Here is a 17883-nt window from a genome sequence, read left to right as displayed (position 1 = left end):
AACCTAACCTATCTTTATAGGTTAGGTTAGGTTAGGTTAGGTAGCCGAAAAAGTTAGGTTAGGTTGTCGAAAAACAATTAATTCATGAAAACTTGGCTTATTAGGCAAATCGGGCCTTGCATAGTAGGCTGAGAAGTGCGTTCTGGCTACTAGGTACGATATATATATATATATATATATATATATATATATATATATATATATATATATATATATATATATATATATATATATATATATATATATATATATATATATATATATATATATATATATATATATTTATATTTATTACACACACACACACACACAATAAAAAAAAAGGGGGGGGGAACAGGTTCCTGAAAATAGTATATACCAACATAGATGGAGTGAGATCGAAAATATTGGAGTTGAAGGATGTAATTAAGCTCAAAGTCCCAGATATTGTCGCATTAACAGAGACAAAACTTGAAGAAAATATTTATTTTAAATGAAGTCTTATTCCCAAGGGGCTCCTCAGTTTGGAGACGTGACAGAAAAACAAGGAAGGGAGGAGGTGTGGCTGTGCTGGTGAGAGAACACCTGAAGGTAAGAGAGTTAATATTTGAAAACCCTCGAGATATTGACATAATGGCATTGCAGGTCTGGAATCAGGATGATTAGCTGATAATTTTAAATGCCTACAGCCGACCAGCAACCAACACATGGACAAAGGAAGAACTGGATGACAAACAAGAGGGCCTCATAATAGTCACGAGAGATATTATTGTACAAGCAGATAAAAGATAAATCACAACTGTTGATACTGGGGGACTTCAACTTAAAAGCAATAGACTGGGAGGCCTATGAAGCAAGAAAGGAGGACTTTTGGACATGCAGATTTGTGAACCTCATTCTGGAGACATTGCTGTATTAACACATAAATAAGGCCAAAAATTCCTGTTACAAAATAGTAACAGGAATTGATGAAATCGATAGGGAAGATTTCCCGAGACTTGGAACTTCAAGAACAAGAAGTCATAGATTTAAACTAGCTAAACACAATGCTGAAGAAATATAAGAAAATTCACTTTCGCAAACAGTGGTAGACGGTTGGAACATGGAAGGTAAGAAGGTGGTGGAGGCCAAGACCGTCAGTAGTTTCAAAGCGTTATATGACAAAGAGTGCTGGGAAGACGGGACACCAAGAGCGTAGCTCTCATCCTGTAACTACACTTAGGTAATCACAATTAGGTAATTACACTGTCCAATCTACAAAAGTGGCAGCAGGGAAGACCCCCTCAATTATAGACCTGTATCATTGACAAGTGTAATAGTCAAAATATTGGAAAAAATAATTAAAAGTAAATGGGTAGAACACCTGGAGAAAAACGATATAATATCAGACAGACAGTATGGTTTTTGATCTGGAAGATCCTGTGTAACGAATTTACTCAGTTTCTATGATCGAGCAAAAGAGATATTACATGAAAGAGATGGTTGGGTTGACTGCATCTATCTGGACCTAAAAAAGGCTTTCGACAGAGTTCCACATAAGAGGTTGTTCTGGAAACTGGAACATATAGAAGGGGTGACAGGTAAGCTTCTAACATGGTTGAAAAATTTCCTGAAGTTCATTGTCAACATAAACGATCTACCAGATGGGGAATACAGAATTATATGAACATGTTTGCTGATGATGCTAAGATAATAGGGAAGATAAGAAACCTAGATGATTGTCATGCCCTTCAAGAAGATCTGGACAAAATAAGTATATGGAGCACCACTTGGCAAATGGAATTTAATGTGAATAAATGCCATGTTATGGAATGTGGAATTGGAGAACATAGACCCCATACAACCTATAAATTATGTGAGAAATCTTTAAAGAATTCTGACAAAGAAAGGGATCTAGGGGTGGTTCTAGATAGAAAACTGTCATCTGAGAACCACATTAAGAACATTGTGCGAGGAACCTATGCCAAGCTTTCTAACTTCAGAATTGCTTTTAAATACATGGATGGGGAAATACTAAAGAAATTGTTCAGGACTTTTGTTAGGCCAAAGCTAGAATATGCAGCGGTTGTATGGTGCCCATATCTTAAGAAGCACATCAACAAACTGGAAAAGGTGCAAAGACATGCCACTAAGTGGCTCCCAGAACTGAAGGGCAAGAGCTACGAGGAGAGGTTAGAGGCATTAAATATGCAAAAACTAGAAGATAGAAGAAAAAGAGGCAATATGATCACTACATACAAAATAGTAAGAGGACTCGATAAAATTGATAGGGAAGAATTCCCGAGACCCGGAACTTCAAGAACAAGTGGTCATAGATTTAAACTAACGAAACAAAGCTGCCGGAGAGTTAGTTTAGTTTATTATGCACCCCATACCCATCTTGTGGGCAGTAGTGGAAAGGGTTAGAGGCACATAATGGGCTCAGGGACTGAACCCCACAATTCATTTAGCTAAGCAAGTTACAATCTTGATGAGCTAGTTACAAAATTCAGTATAAGTCGTCACATCAACAATGGATTCGAGATCGACCACAAGTACAGTTTCTAAATTAAGCAACTGACATATGTGGAGAGCTAGTGTCACAATTGATATGTTTGTCCTGCACACCGCCCCCCATCCAGTGGGCAGCGGTGGATAGGTTACAATCACTTAGTTACTACCTACAGTTAGCAAACTGGGGATATTTGGCTAAAATTTCTGGTAGCAGATCATTTGAATGAAACATTTACACATCGTTGGAACCTTGGTTATAGAATTGTCTCTGAATTCACGTATCTTTTTGCACTCCATCACATAGTGACGGAGAAATATAAGAAAATTCACTTTTGTAAACAGAAAGGTAGATGGTTGGAACAAGTTAGGTGAGAGGGCGGTGGAGGCCAAAACCATCAGTAGTTTCAAAGCGTTATATGACAAAGAGTGCTGGGAAGACGGGACACCACGAGCGTAGCTCTCATCCTGTAACTACACTTAGTAATTACCTAAGTGTAATTACCTGTGTGTGTATGGTCCCCATATCTTAAGAGGCACATCAACAAACTGAAAAAGGTGCAAAGACATGCAACTAAATGGCTCTCGAACTGAAAGACAATAGCTACGAGAAGAGGTTAGAGGCATTATGCTAAAACTAGAAGATAAAAGAAAGAGGCGATATGATCACTACTGTACTTTCAAAATAGTAGTGGAAATCGACAAAAATGATAGGGAAGAATTCCCGAGACCTGGAACTTCAAGAACAAGAGGTCATAGAGTTAAGCTAACTAAACGAAGCTGCTGAGAAATATAAGAAAATTAACTTTCGCAAATAGTGGTAGACGGCTGGAACAAGGTAAGTGAGAAGGTAATGGAGGCCACCACCATCAGTAGGTTTTAAAGTGTTATATGACAAAGAGTGCTGCAATAATGGGTCTATTGTTTTTTATTTGAGACTGCTGCGACAAACAACAGTCTATAACATCAGCTTAAGTGGTAGTGACCCGAGAACCATAAGTGTTCACCTCCCGCTAAAGCTATAGTTCAAATGGTTAACCACTGTCGGTTCAAGAAGCCTGTTGAGCTTATCGATGTCCTCCTTAGGCTGATGAATGATGACCAGACCACACACTAGAAGTTGAAGGGACGACGACGTTTCGGTCCGTCCTGGACCATTCTCAAGTCAATCGACTTGAGAATGGTCCAGGACGGACCGAAACGTCGTCGTCCCTTCAACTTCTAGTGTGTGGTCTGGTCAACATACTTCAGCCACGTTATTGTGACTCATCGCCTGCTGATGAATGACTTTCTCCAGAATGCAACCCACAACAGTTGCGGAACTCTTGCATAACCTATTTCACTATCAGGCAAAAGAAAACATGCCCAGGTTTATCAGTACTGTCCAGGCATCAACCCCAGGATCCCTGATTAACAGCCAAGGATGTAGACCACTGCGCACCCGGGCTGGGCTCCGGAAGTAGAAGAACTCCCTAAACCCTCTCCAGGTATACTTCACCAACCTTAAGTCATAACCCTTCAAAAGTCCCCTCCAGTAACTGAAATACATGAAGTGGACTCAATTATAAGGAAACTCCTAATGGAACGTTCTTATAAAACTCTTTTAATGGAACTTTCTCACGAAACTTTTTAATGTTAATTTCTTAAGAAACTTTATAATGGAGCTTTTAATGGAATATTTTAGGAAAATACAATAGCCTGTAATATATTAGGGCAGTTTAACTTATCTCATACTGAAGAGGAATCTTATATCTTTCACTGATCTTACTTAAGTCTTGAAACTTACATGTCCCGCAAGATTGAAAAAGCAGTGATTCGTCATGTTGATCGGCGTAGCTTGTGTGGTCATGGCCTCAAAGTCAATCCTGAGTCCTCCTTCGTCATCTAATGTATACTTCACCTGAAACAGACTGCTTATACTCAAAGGAAATAAACTGTTTTCTCATTTTGTGCATAGAATAAGCAACACGGCTCACTCGATACTCCCGTAGTGGAAGACAAAAGGCAAATTATATCACCTATGATACGTAGCTGGAAGGTAACAGGCAAGTTATACTACCAATAATCAAAAGATAAATCCATAGACAAGTCTTATAAAATGTGTGTCAAACAGCATTTGCAGAAAGATATACTGTACTGTAAATATACTGTATTAAATGACCATATATGAAAACGATTCTTACTTTCCAACTCATTGCATAAGTATTTACTTTTATTCTTCACATTATCATGGACTACATACCTGGGCCAGTACATTCCCTGGATAGCCTTCTTCTCCGTCAGGACTTAACCGTGAAAACACGACGCTGTCATCTACCACACAGCTCTCCCAGATATGCTGCATACAAAAATGGAACTCTCATTATATACAATACATAATGTATAGTGCATTATACAAGGTGTCTGAACAGTAATCTTTTGTAGGTTCATAATAAATAACTGAACATAATGCCAAACTTTAACTACTACTTCATTTTCAGAAACTATAGTATAATAACCATTGAGGAATCCAGGGTCGATTCTCGAATGGGATAAATAGCTAAACAGCATAAATACAGTATTCTCTAGCTCCTAGCCCATCTTCGATTGTGTTAGCTCTAGAAGTGTCTTTGGAATTACCACGTTACTTTTAGCATACCATGGTCCAGTGGCTTAAGGTTAGTGATTGGGAGTAGCCAAGATGTAGGATCAAAGTCTCCTCATGGCTCCAACTGATTTTCTCATTGATATAGCATGTAAATATGATTTCTTTGTTGCAGATGATTATTATTATTATAACTGTATTCATATTTTATGTATGTGTGGCCAGTCGTATAAAGAAACACACCTTATCCCAGCCTCTCTTGCCTCCATGGAGATGGTTTTCATTGTTGTTTATACTTAGTTGGTAACACTTCCCATCTATAGCAAACTTGCCCTTGCAGATTCGATTGGCGTGACGACCAATGCTGCTGCCCTGATAGCCAAATTGTTGATATCCTGCAACATTTGAATTTCAGTGAAATCAATTGAATTTCACAAATTTGAATTCCTGTCTCTTTTTAACAAGCATTATATTATGCATCAAGATATTTAAGAAAGCAATATTAAAGATAAAACAAAGATATTCAAGCTTGATCCATGGGAAGGACAAGACATTTATGGATGTTTCCTTACAGCTCATACCTCTGTTCACCTCACAGTAAATAGGTAATTTAACAGGCCACTACTGTGGGTTGCTTCCAAAGAAAGGTCAGAAATGGGCTTAGTGGGGACCTCGATAAGCCTAAGTATGGACTTCCCGTCCTCAACAAACATGAATCAAATAAAAGAATTACAGTACAAACCTTGCAAGTTATCAAAACCAAGAGTGACATGGTCCTTCTTCCCAGACTTGTCAGGGACCAGGATGGCACTCACTCCCGCACCATAAGAGATAACCTGCAATCACGCACCTTTATTTACAAGTGTACCAATACCAATATATTAGTAGATACTGTCTAATTAACCAATATCGATATCCCAAGCTATAAAGGGACCAACACTTCAATAATATTACTTAATATCTTTGTCAGTAGTTTGAACTGTACTCAGTACTGTATTGTAAAATATTACTTATTAATATCTTTGGCAGGTGTTTCAATTGTACCTAATATTGTAAAACAAAATGAAACAATCAGCTGATATTCCACTGATACCGACACTGCACAACTTGCCAGATATCACCAATACCAATATATCAATCAAAACCTTTAGATTTATTACTAATTTTATTTACATCCATAAAACATCATGGCTGGGACACTGTCTCGCTGAGGTTGGAAGCCAGTTGCTTGGGGCTAGCCTAGCCAAACTTTGCATAGTAACTGGTTGTGGTTCAGGAATCATCATGGGTGGGTCAGGGTCCATTTCCCATGCCCCCTTTACATTGGGATGCAAAGACAAATTATACCTGGAAATGATCATGAAGGCAAATAGGTGGACCTTCTACAAGCCGCTGGCTTCCTGTCCTCGTCAAGGCCACTAGGGTTAGTGGCCCTCAGGTAAAGCAGGTAAATCAGATATACAAATCTCTAATATTGCAAATATCAGCCTCATCCCCACTAGCATATATCCAGGACATTATTTTCTATGTGATGCTTAAATGTGGCTATTATACTCTTTTGTAATGATGACAACAGAGTTTAGTAAAGGTTACAATGTTGACGGGAAAGTAGTGAAGGGTAGGGAAGGTGGGGAAAGGTAGGGAAAGTGGTGAAGGGTAGGGAAGGTGGTGAAGGGTAGGGAAGGTGGTGAAGGGTAGGGAAAAGTGGTGAAGGGTAGGGAAGGTGGTGATGGATAGGGAAGGTGGTGAAGGGTAGGGAAGGTGGTGAAGGGTAGGGAAGGTGGTGAAGGGTAGGGAAGGTGGTGATGGATAGGGAAGGTGGTGAAGGGTAGGGAAGGTGGTGAAGGGTAGGGAAAAGTGGTGAAGGGTAGGGAAGGTGGTGAAGGGTAGGGAAGGTGGTGAAGGGTAGGGAAGGTGGAGAAGGATTTGGAAGGTGGTGAAGGGTAGGGAAGGTGGTGAAGGGTAGGGTAGGTGGTGAAGGATTTGGAAGGTGGTGAAAAGTAGGGAAGGTGGTGAAGGGTAGGGATGGTGGTGAAGGGTAGGGAAGGTGGTGATGGATAGGGAAGGTGGTGAAGGGTAGGGAAGGTGGTGATGGATAGGGAAGGTGGTGAAGGATTTGGAAGGTGGTGAAGGGTAGGGAAGGTGGTGAAGGATTTGGAAGGTGGTGAAGGGTAGGGAAGGTGGTGAAGGGTAGGGTAGGTGGTGAAGGATTTGGAAGGTGGTGAAAAGTAGGGAAGGTGGTGAAGGGTAGGGAAAAGTGGTGAAGGGTAGGGAAGGTGGTGATGGGTAGGGAAGGTGGTGAAGGATTTGGAAGGTGGTGAAGGGTAGGGAAGGTGGTGAAGGGTAGGGTAGGTGGTGAAGGATTTGGAAGGTGGTGAAAAGTAGGGAAGGTGGTGAAGGGTAGGGAAAAGTGGTGAAGGGTAGGGAAGGTGGTGATGGGTAGGGAAGGTGGTGAAGGATTTGGAAGCTGGTGAAGGGTAGGGAAGGTGGTGAAGGGTAGGGAAGGTGGTGAAGGGTAGGGTAGGTGGTGAAGGATTTGGAAGGTGGTGAAAAGTAGGGAAGGTGGTGAAGGGTAGGGATGGTGGTGAAGGGTAGGGAAGGTGGTGATGGATAGGGAAGGTGGTGAAGGGTAGGGAAGGTGGTGAAGGGTAGGGAAGGTGGTGAAGGATTTGGAAGGTGGTGAAGGGTAGGGAAGGTGGTGAAGGGTAGGGAAGGTGGTGAAGGGTAGGGTAGGTGGTGAAGGATTTGGAAGGTGGTGAAAAGTAGGGAAGGTGGTGAAGGGTAGGGATGGTGGTGAAGGGTAGGGAAGGTGGTGATGGATAGGGAAGGTGGTGAAGGGTAGGGAAGGTGGTGAAGGGTAGGGAAGGTGGTGATGGATAGGGAAGGTGGTGAAGGGTAGGGAAGGTGGTGAAGGGTAGGGAAGGTGGTGAAGGGTAGGGTAGGTGGTGAAGGGTAAGGCAGATGGTGATGGATAGGGAAGGTGGTGAAGGATTTGGAAGGTGGTGAAGGGTAGGGAAGGTGGTGAAGGGTAGGGAAGGTGGTGAAGGGTAGGGAAGGTGGTGAAGGGTAGGGAAGGTGGTGAAGGGTAGGGAAGGTGGTGAAGGGTAGGGAAGGTGGTGAAGGGTAGGGAAGGTGGTGAAGGATTTGGAAGGTGGTGAAAAGTAGGGAAGGTGGTGAAGGGTAGGGATGGTGGTGAAGGGTAGGGAAGGTGGTGAAAAGTAGGGAAGGTGGTGAAGGGTAGGGATGGTGGTGAAGGGTTGGGAAAAGTGGTGAAGGATTGGGAAGCTGGTGAAGGATTGGGAAGGTGGTCAAGGATTGGGAAGGTGGTAAAGGATTGGGAAGGTGGTAAAGGATTGGGAAGGTGTTAAAGGGTAGGGACATTTCATCAGTCAAGCCGAAGTGAATGACACGATGCCATGTATTAACGACCGCAATATTAAGAGCTCAGTATTATGAACATCCACGACCTGGTTGGTAGACAACAACTTTATACTTTTTAAGGCCCGAATTAAAATTTCCAATAAGCCAAATGCGTGAAATAAAATACCATAGTACAGTACAGTACTGGGTAGTTATATTTTCATTAAGTATTCAAATGAACTTGTGATAAGGTAGGTGTGAACTCACCTGAACTGCAACCCCTGATAAACCACGCAGTAAGTATTGCTTTACAGGAATCTTTTTCCCAGAGTCGGGATCACAGAACTCATCAAAAACATCCTCTATAATCCTCATGGTAGCAAGTTTCTGTAAATAATGAATGAATTACCTGTCAGTTGGACTCTTACCTGCTCCTTACAATTACAGTACTGTACTGTAATTAGAATTAAGATTTCTTTTTATGACAAAAGATTTCACTATTTCCATTTTACAAGTTTCAGACGTTATGCATTAAAATATAACAAGCAAAATCACTCACATACAGTATAGCAAGCTCTTTTATACATTTTTTTGTACACAATACAATATAAACACAATCCCACTGTATGAAAAATGGTAAGACTAAAATTATAGCCTTGTACAGTAGCTTGAACAAACATAGTAGTCAAATCGTTAAAATATATATAAATAATTGATAAGAAATGGGTAAGTCACCTGGAAAGAAGTGACCGGACAGTATGGCTTTTGACTGGGATGGTCTTATGTAACAAATTTACTGAGCTTTTATAAACAAAATAAAATACCAGGTAAATTCAGGTAATAAAGCCACAGAGCTCTGCAAGAACGGGAAGATTTTAAGATTGACTACACCTTTTTGGACGTAAACAAATAAAAAAAAATTGTGTGGGCCTTTTGACAGAGTCGCACACAAGAGACTGACTGATGAAGATTATGCCACCCCAAAAGAGGTGGCATGGGCATGAATAGCCCCAAAAGCAACATGAGAGGATATTCTGGTTGCTACAATAAACAGATGAAGGTACCAAGCAGACCATTAACAGGGAGGAATACAAATTTAAGAGACGAATTAGATCAGCAATTACAGGAAATGTATCAGACTGCGGAACTATTAGGTGAAAATTAGGTGCAAATTGTGTTCATTGTCAATGTCAATGGTATCTTCCAGAGGGAATTCACAATTTATGCGAGAACCACTATCTCTTTAGTGGCCTCGACGAGGACAGGAAGCCGCCAGCTTGTTAAAGGTCCCATAATTGTTCCAGAGGAGTTTTTAAAACTGGATTTTGAACTGGAGTGTCTTGGGTAGATAAGTTACGTGTGTTGTATTCTGGGGAAGGCTCAGTAATTCAACCCTGGGGCCACCTCGACATAAATCTAAGGTATATATACACAGGCTCCTGTCCCCGACCAATAAATTATTAGCTACCAGCTTCCTGACCCCGACCAGATTATCTGGTATAATTTCAAGTAAATAATTGTGTTACCGGTGAGTAGTGTGTGTGGTGGAGGGTGTGTGGCGGGAGCTCTGGCAGCCCTACCACCCGCTGTCACCCTTGTTATCACCCTTATCTCAAGTGTGTAGTGAAGGTGATAACGGCCACCTGCTCCTCCCTCAAACTGGGAAACGTGATGCTCACCTTGGCACTACGGGTCCATTAAAAAAAATGGGAAACTTGGAAACATGTCCGATATAAGAGCTGAGAAATTGTTGCAACGATGACCAGATTTTTTTTTTTTTTTTGAGATATATAGAAGAGTTGTTACATGGTTGTAGAGCCACTAGTACGCGTAGCGTCTCGGGCAGGTCCCTGGAATACGATCCCCGCCGCCAAGAATCCTTGTTACAACAAAGTACACATTTTACTGTTGAGTTAAACAGACGCTACAGTTAAAAGATTTGCGCCCAGTCAATCCTCCCCGGCCAGGATACGAACCCAGGAGTGATAATAATGAATTTATTCATTACTAACGTATTGCCAGGAAGCTTTGTGAAGCTTGTGGTAGCTTGTGGTAGTTTGTGGTAGCTTGTGGTAATTCTAGGGCGCCGGTGACGCCATATCCACAACGGGGACTGGTCAAGTCGTATACTGCAATTTCGGATACCGGGCTAGAAACAACTTCGTTCACTGAGAAGTTTGTACATATAAACCATTCCGTTCGTATATGCGCTGGTTTGTGTTCGCTGTTGTTCTCGTCTGAATAAATACATGGCACTTGTTCATATAATTAGCGCTTCCATTATTAGAATTATTTATCCATTATTAGAATAACAAGGTGCAAACCATACCCCCTTACAGTTGAAATCTATTTATTTATATACAAGAAGGTACATTGGGTTGCGAGAGTACATAACATATATTAAGCGGAACATTGTAGCAAGATTTGAGATTAAAGGATTTAAGACTAACACGTATTAGGCTCCCCCGAAGGAGGCTATTATTTGTTATGCACCCCATACTCAACCAGTAAGTAGTGGAGCAAAACATAGATTACATGGTTATAAAGTCTTAATCAGACCAATTCAATTCAATTTCTTTCTTTATTATGCACCCCATACCCATCCCGTGGGCGGTGGTGTAAAGGATTACAGAGGCACATAATCGGTGAACCCTCAAGTTCGTTTAGTTAAGCAAATAACAATTTGTGACGCTAGTTACAAAATTATAAATATTATATATACATGTACACACTCTCATACATACATGTACATATATATATACGCATACATATATACATACACATACATATCTAATCACCTACACAAATACACACATCAATAATCTTTGTGTCACAAGTGATCAACAAGAGGCTCACAACAATCACTATACAAGGCACTTTACATCTATGGTGAGTCACAAAGTTACTAGTCTTGCTGCACACCCACCCAACTGGGCGGCAGCTTTACAGTCATGTGCATGCATTACCTACAGTAAGCAAATTTTGGATACTTCGCTAAGATTTCGGGCAGCACATCATTATGAATGAAGTACTTACACATTTCTTGGACACTATTGATGGTGTTATCTCTAAATTCCGCGATTTTTTCACATTCCATTATATAATGACGCAAAGTAAGCGAATAGTTCTGCTGACAGAGTTTACATTTAGTCAAATCTACATCAGCAAATGTTACAAACTCCCAGAGGTACTTGTAGCCGAGCATGGCTACAAGTACCTAGCAGTGGTAACATCTAGAAGTCTGCTAACATTATTGGATGACCCATAGACGTGCGGTTCTTCCTGCATAATAGAATGATGATAGATGGAGTAACTGGTGTGAATTTCACTTTGCCTCAAGTCTCCGAAATTTAGTTGATGTTCCTGGGATATTGCTGCCCTCAGGCTGCTCAAAGGCAGTCCAAGTTTGTAATCCATTCCCTCTTTACGAGCAAAAGTCTTGGGCAACTCATCAGTTCTCAGTGGCTATTTTTACATTATCATTTACAACTAACTTAAGTTAAATAGCAACCAGTAAACAGACTGCTGTTTTCTAATTCTAGTTCAGGCACTTCCTGGGATAAAATGCGAACATTCCTTGAGGAACTGTGAGGTGTTTATCTGTTTTTCCTCGTAACGGTCCCAAAGCTTCCACAAATGTTCCTGTTTCTCTTTATTGCCCTTGCGGCGACTGGACTTTAGCTTTTGATCAGAAACCAGTTGGTATTGCAAGGTTACCAGGGACGCCTCACGGTACAGTAACGGGATTAAAATATATAAAGCCAAGTTGTCCCTCACTGCCCTTTGATTCAGACGCTGGTGCCATCCTTCTACGTCATTGTTGGTCCTCACCAGTCGTCTAAATGCACACCAGTTCCCCAATTCCCACACACTGTTGCACAGCCACGTATTTTTTATGCAATGAGTTAATTGTGTCGTTAAGGGTGGACTGCTAGCCGACTTTTCTAATTCAGCAAACGCCTTACAATTATGTAGTACACACGTACCACATAAGTACGTGTGTGTTACACACGTACACACACACACACACACCTTGTCAAGCACAAGACGAAGCTTGAAAAAGTTTAATGGTATGCCAATAGGCTAGTCCCAGGACTAAGAGGCATGAGTTACGAGGACAGGCTGCTAGAAATGCACCTCATGACACTGGAAGACAGAAGAGTAAGGGGAGACATGATCACTACCAACAAAATTCCCAGAGCAATTGATAGGGTACATAAAGATAAGCTGTTTAACACGGGTGGTAGGCGAACAAGGGGACACAGGTGGAAACTTAGTACCCAAATGAGCCACTGGGATGTTAGAAAGAACTTTTTCAGTGTCAGAGTAGTTAATAGATGGAATACATTAGGCAGTGATGTGGTGGAGGCTGACTCCATACACAGTTTCAAATACAGATATGATAGAGCCCAGTAGGCTCAGGAATCTGTACATAAGTTGATTGCCAGTTGAGAGGTGGGACCAAAGAGCCAGAGCTCAACCCCCGCAACAACAACTAGGTGAGTATACACACAAAAACACACACACGCACACACACACGTACACACACACACGTACACACACACAGACACAAACATACACACACTAATGCCTCTATTCACCTTGCAGTAAATTGGAACCTGAAAGTCAGGAAGCTGCTAAAGGCTGCATCTTGGGGATGTGTGTGTGTGTTAGATAAAAATATATGTTGTTTAGATATGATGGAGGAAAAGAGGCCGAGAGTCGGTACATTAGACAACCGACGCTTAGAAAGGCGGGGTCCAAGAGCTAACAGCTAAATCTTGGAAATAATAAATTAAAATATTTAATACACACACATACATGTTTCACATGAATTTGGCTGTGGGCACACTGAGGACTGATGGCCCCGTCGACGGGGCAGGAAGTCGGCGGTTGATCAAAGGCCTCCCCCATCCTTCACATACCTGAGGATTATTCCGGCTTAATTTTAAACGGAAGTAATGTCTTGGTATTTACGGCTTCAGCGGGTGGGTGGGTCCGTGGGTTTATTACACTATGAGTGAAAACAATCGCCTATTCTCGATTTTATATTGCCGCTTGTAGAGCTCGAAGCTGTTGCCTCTTGTGTGCGTTGCACAAAGAGATTAATATCTGGATTAATATCTTTCAATATTTCCAGTATTTTTTAAGGTATCGCTTAAATACCGAAGATACTGTTATTGGACATCGCTTACTTGACAATGTCTCAACAACGCAGGCTGAAGGTGTGCGTGGCTCCTGCTATTGCAATGATGCTCATTTGCTTTTCAATGATGCGCCTTAGTTGCCCCCTCTCTAACTTACCGTTCTAAATACCCCTTCTCCATCTTCCGCAAACATTCCCCCCCTCATACATCTACCCCCTTTCCTCCTGTCCCCCTGTCCATCTTTGTCCCCCTGTCCCTCACTTTGTCCCCTTGCCCACATTTTCTGTCCTCTGTCCCCGATACCTTTCCCCCTGTCCCCCTCTCTGTCCCCTTGTCCCCCCTTTCCATCTCTCTGTCCCCCTGTCCCTCTCTATCCCATTGTCCCTCTCTCTGTCCCCCTGTTCCTCCTGTTCCTCTCTCTGTCCCCCTGTCACTCTCTGTCCCCCCTGTTCCTCTATGTCCCCCTGTCACTCTCTGTCCCCCCTGTTCCTCTATGTCCCTTTGTCCATCTCTGTCCCCCTGTCCTTCTCTCTGTCCCCTGTACCTCTCTGTCCCCCTGCCCACTCTTTCTGTCCGCTGTCCTTCATCTGTCCCCCTCCCTTTCCTCCAGTCCCCCTATCCATCTCTGTCCCCTTGTCCTTGTCTCTGTTCCCCTGTCCCTATCTCTGCCCCCTGTCCCTCTCTCTGTCCCCCTGTCCGCCCTTTCTGTCCCTCTGTCCCTGTCCTTCTCTGTCTGTCCCTCCCTCTGTCCCCCTGCCCACTCTTTCTATCCCCTGTCTCTCCTCTGTCCCCTCTCTCTTGGTCTCCTGCCCCCCTCTCCTCCCTCTGTCCCCCGGTCCCCCCTCTCTGACCCTGTCCCTCTGTCTCTGTCCCTGTCCCCCTCTCTGTCCCTGTCCCACTGCCCCCCCTCTGTTCCCCCGTCCCTCCTCTGGCCCTGTCCTTCTGTCCCTCTGCTCCTGTCCCTGTCCCTCTGTCTCTGCCTCTCCTCGTTTCTGCCATTCTCTGTGTCAGCCTATCTCTCTGTCTCTTTCCTCGCTCTATCTCTGTCATTCTCTCACTGACTTTGCATATCCTTATCTATCCGTCTCTGTGTCTAACATTCTCTCCCTGACTCTGTCTATATCTATTTCTCTGTCTCGGTCTTCATCTCTTTCTCTTTCTCTCCTCTCTCTCTCTCTCCTTACATACATAAATACATACATACATACATACATTTATTTAACACATGTGGTATACGCACAAGGGGACACAGGTGGAAGCTGAGTACCCAAATGAGCCACAGAGAGATTATAGAAAGAACTTTTCAGTGTCAGAGTAGTTAATAAATGGAATGCATTAGGCAGTGATGTGGTGGAGGCTGACTCCATACACAGGTTCAAATGTAGATATGACAGAGCCCAGTAGGCTCAGGAATCTGTACATCAGTTGATTGACGGTTGAGAGGCGGGACCAAAGAGCCAAAGTTCAACCCCCGCAACCACAACTAGGTTAGTACATACATACATAAGATATAAAAAAGTGGAGGATTCCCAGGTAGAACAATCAACCACAATGCCCATTACCCCTTTACCCTGTTGTCCTTAACTACACAACTATACAAGAGTCATTAACACGTGTAATGGCTGATCCCCCATCACGATAGCATGAAGACCAATTGCCTGACCCGCAGTCCGTCTTGCTCCTCAAATAATTTTCGGGTTAACGTGAAAACGTCTCTCGAGTTTATCTCTCTAATGTTGTTTTCCCATCTTTCATTTTATCAGCTTATAGTGCCTTTATTATGCCCCAATTACTCATCCATTGAGCGGTAGTTAAACTGAACCCAAATTTAAAAAAAGTTCCTTTTGCTAAGCAAGCTACAGTCTTGATAAGTCAGATATATTGTTTGTTAACACATTTCTCAACAATGAACAGTCAGTTTTATCAAGCTAACATATCCTAACACAACGAGTGAGAGTATTAACTGGTCTAATTATTTTATTAGACCAGTATATATTATTAGATTATACTGGTATATATATATATATATATATATATATATATATATATATATATATATATATATATATATATATATATATATAGTGCCTGTTCATTACAACTATTTAACACTGGGAAGGGATCAGGATAAGGATTTGGGATGGGATGGAGAGGAATGGTGCCAAACCACTTGGACGGCGGTCGGGGATTGAACGCCTAGGACTGCTACTGTGCATTTAAATTACTAACTTACCTGAGAGTCTATATCCCTACATGTCAATGTTTGTGTATACTGGTAATGTGAGGAACATACAGAAGATAAGGGTAGCTGAACACCACAAAATGCTGATGGACAACTTTATTAAAGTTGCATAATGAAATGTGTAAGTACTTCATTCATAATGATGTGCTGGCCGAAATCTTAGCGAAGTATCCAAAATTTGCTTACTGTAGGTAATGCATGCACATGACTGTAAAACTGCCGCCCAGTTGGGTGGGTGTGGAGCACATGACTGTAAAGCTGCCGCCCAGTTGGGTGGGTGTGGAACACATGACTGTAAAGCTGCCGCCCAGTTGGGTGGGTGTGGAGCACATGACTGTAAAGCTGCCGCCCAGTTGGGTGGGTGTGGAGCACATGACTGTAAAGCTGCCGCCCAGTTGGGTGGGTGTGCAGCACATGACTGTAAAGCTGCCGCCCAGTTGGGTGGGTGTGGAGCACGTGACTGTAAAGCTGCCGCCCAGTTGGGTGGGTGTGGAGCAAGACTAGTAACTGTGTGACTCACTATAGATGTAAAATGCTTTTTATAGTGACTGTTGTGAGCCTCTTGTTGATCACCTGTGACACAAAGATTATTGATGTGTGTATTTGTGTAGGTGATTAAATATGTATGTGTATGTATATATGTATACGTATATATATATATATATATATATATATATATATATATATATATATATATATATATATATATATATATATATATATATATTTATATATATATGTACATGTATGTATGAGTGTGTGTACATGTGTATACAACATTAATAATTTTGTAACTAGCGTCAAACATTGTTATTTGCTTAGCTAAACGAACTAGAGGGTTCAGTTCCTGAACCGATTATGTGCCTCTGTAATCCTTTACACCACCGCCCACGGGATGGGTATGGGGTGCATAATAAAGAAAGAAATAGAAGAAATTGAAATTGCATAATACGGTTATTGACATTCAATAATAGTAAGATAAAGCAATGAGGACCAAATGGGAGACCAGTGATCAGATGAATATTACAGACTCAAGGGTAGCCTTCTCTTCTTGTATAGAAATGAAAAAATAAATTAGTTTAATTCTAATGCTTGTAGCGTTCACAACGCTAGCTGGCGTTGTGAACGCCAGCTAGCGCACAAGTACATGAGCGCCCAAAATACTTTTACACAAAAGACATGTACAGACAGGCGTGTGGCTTCTGACTTCTTTTTTATTGATTAATATTTAATATTAGGCGCTTACCTATAATAGTTATCATTTTATACAAGTATAACTCTCACATAATAAATATAAAAAGAGTTTATCCAAAAACTGACAGAAGTGTTGTGTTTTGTGCGTTGTATCGTGTTTGTGGGCATTCGGGTGTGTTGTGTTTACGCTGGCGGGCGGCGTCCTTACCAACTCCGGATTATGTCTATTACATCACTAAACTTCATTTAATAACTATATGCCTGTTAAATAGAAGATTTTAATTGTTAATAGCATTATATTGTCGTTTTAATATGGAACACGTACACATATGCGAAACGTCGAAAGCTGGTGTCCGAAGTGGTAAAAATATTAGTGTGCGATGTTGTCAATGTACGGAGTGTCTTGTATCCGGGGTGTTGTGTTGGATACAAGACACTCCGTACATTGACAACATCGCACACTAATATTTTCACCACTTCGCACCGCCCTGCGGTGCTGCCACAAGTCTCCCTACAACACACACCTCTGTGTTAATCACCGCTCCTCTATCTACACCACAACGTAACAAGCACCTTGGTAATTGCCATCCTTTTCAACATAAAGGCCTCCGCCAACATCATCATTGGTTCAGTCGTCATCATGATGACAAACACTTCACGCAAACTGCTCCTACTGTCACCCTGTTGTTGGTGGCGGGTCAGGGGCAGCTACAGCACCGCCCACCAACTGGCTTCAATTCAATATTCAATTCAATGTTTATTCAGGTAAAGTACACATATACAAGGTAAGATACAAGAGTTAATGGATTTATAGATAGAGCTAGTACATACAATGCCTAAAGCCACTATTACGCAAAGATTTTCGGGCAAGAAAAACACTAGGACTA

General features: G+C 41.8%; 1 protein-coding gene across 4 annotated transcripts in view; it reads right to left on the bottom strand.

Moving 5' to 3' along the window:
- Positions 1 to 17721, bottom strand: part of LOC123770188 (galactose mutarotase) — a 37870-nt gene extending 20149 nt beyond the window's left edge. Inside the window, exons 1-6 of one of the 4 annotated variants that reach the window (XM_045761879.2) lie at positions 17570 to 17721; positions 8681 to 8800; positions 5796 to 5889; positions 5297 to 5448; positions 4712 to 4807; positions 4256 to 4369 (exon numbers count right to left, since the gene is read on the bottom strand). In XM_045761879.2, the coding sequence (XP_045617835.2) occupies positions 4256 to 4369; positions 4712 to 4807; positions 5297 to 5448; positions 5796 to 5889; positions 8681 to 8800; positions 17570 to 17638 (645 nt within the window). In that variant the 5' untranslated portion in view covers positions 17639 to 17721. The other 3 variants (XM_045761864.2, XM_069324470.1, XM_045761888.2) reach the window with 3 other exon arrangements.
- Positions 17722 to 17883: the final 162 nt, after the last annotated feature.

This window comes from Procambarus clarkii, chromosome 14, assembly GCF_040958095.1.
Source record: "Procambarus clarkii isolate CNS0578487 chromosome 14, FALCON_Pclarkii_2.0, whole genome shotgun sequence".
NCBI lineage: Eukaryota > Metazoa > Arthropoda > Malacostraca > Decapoda > Cambaridae > Procambarus > Procambarus clarkii.
The sequence above is the reverse complement of the archived record's forward strand: the minus strand, read 5'-3'. Positions and strand labels throughout refer to the sequence as shown.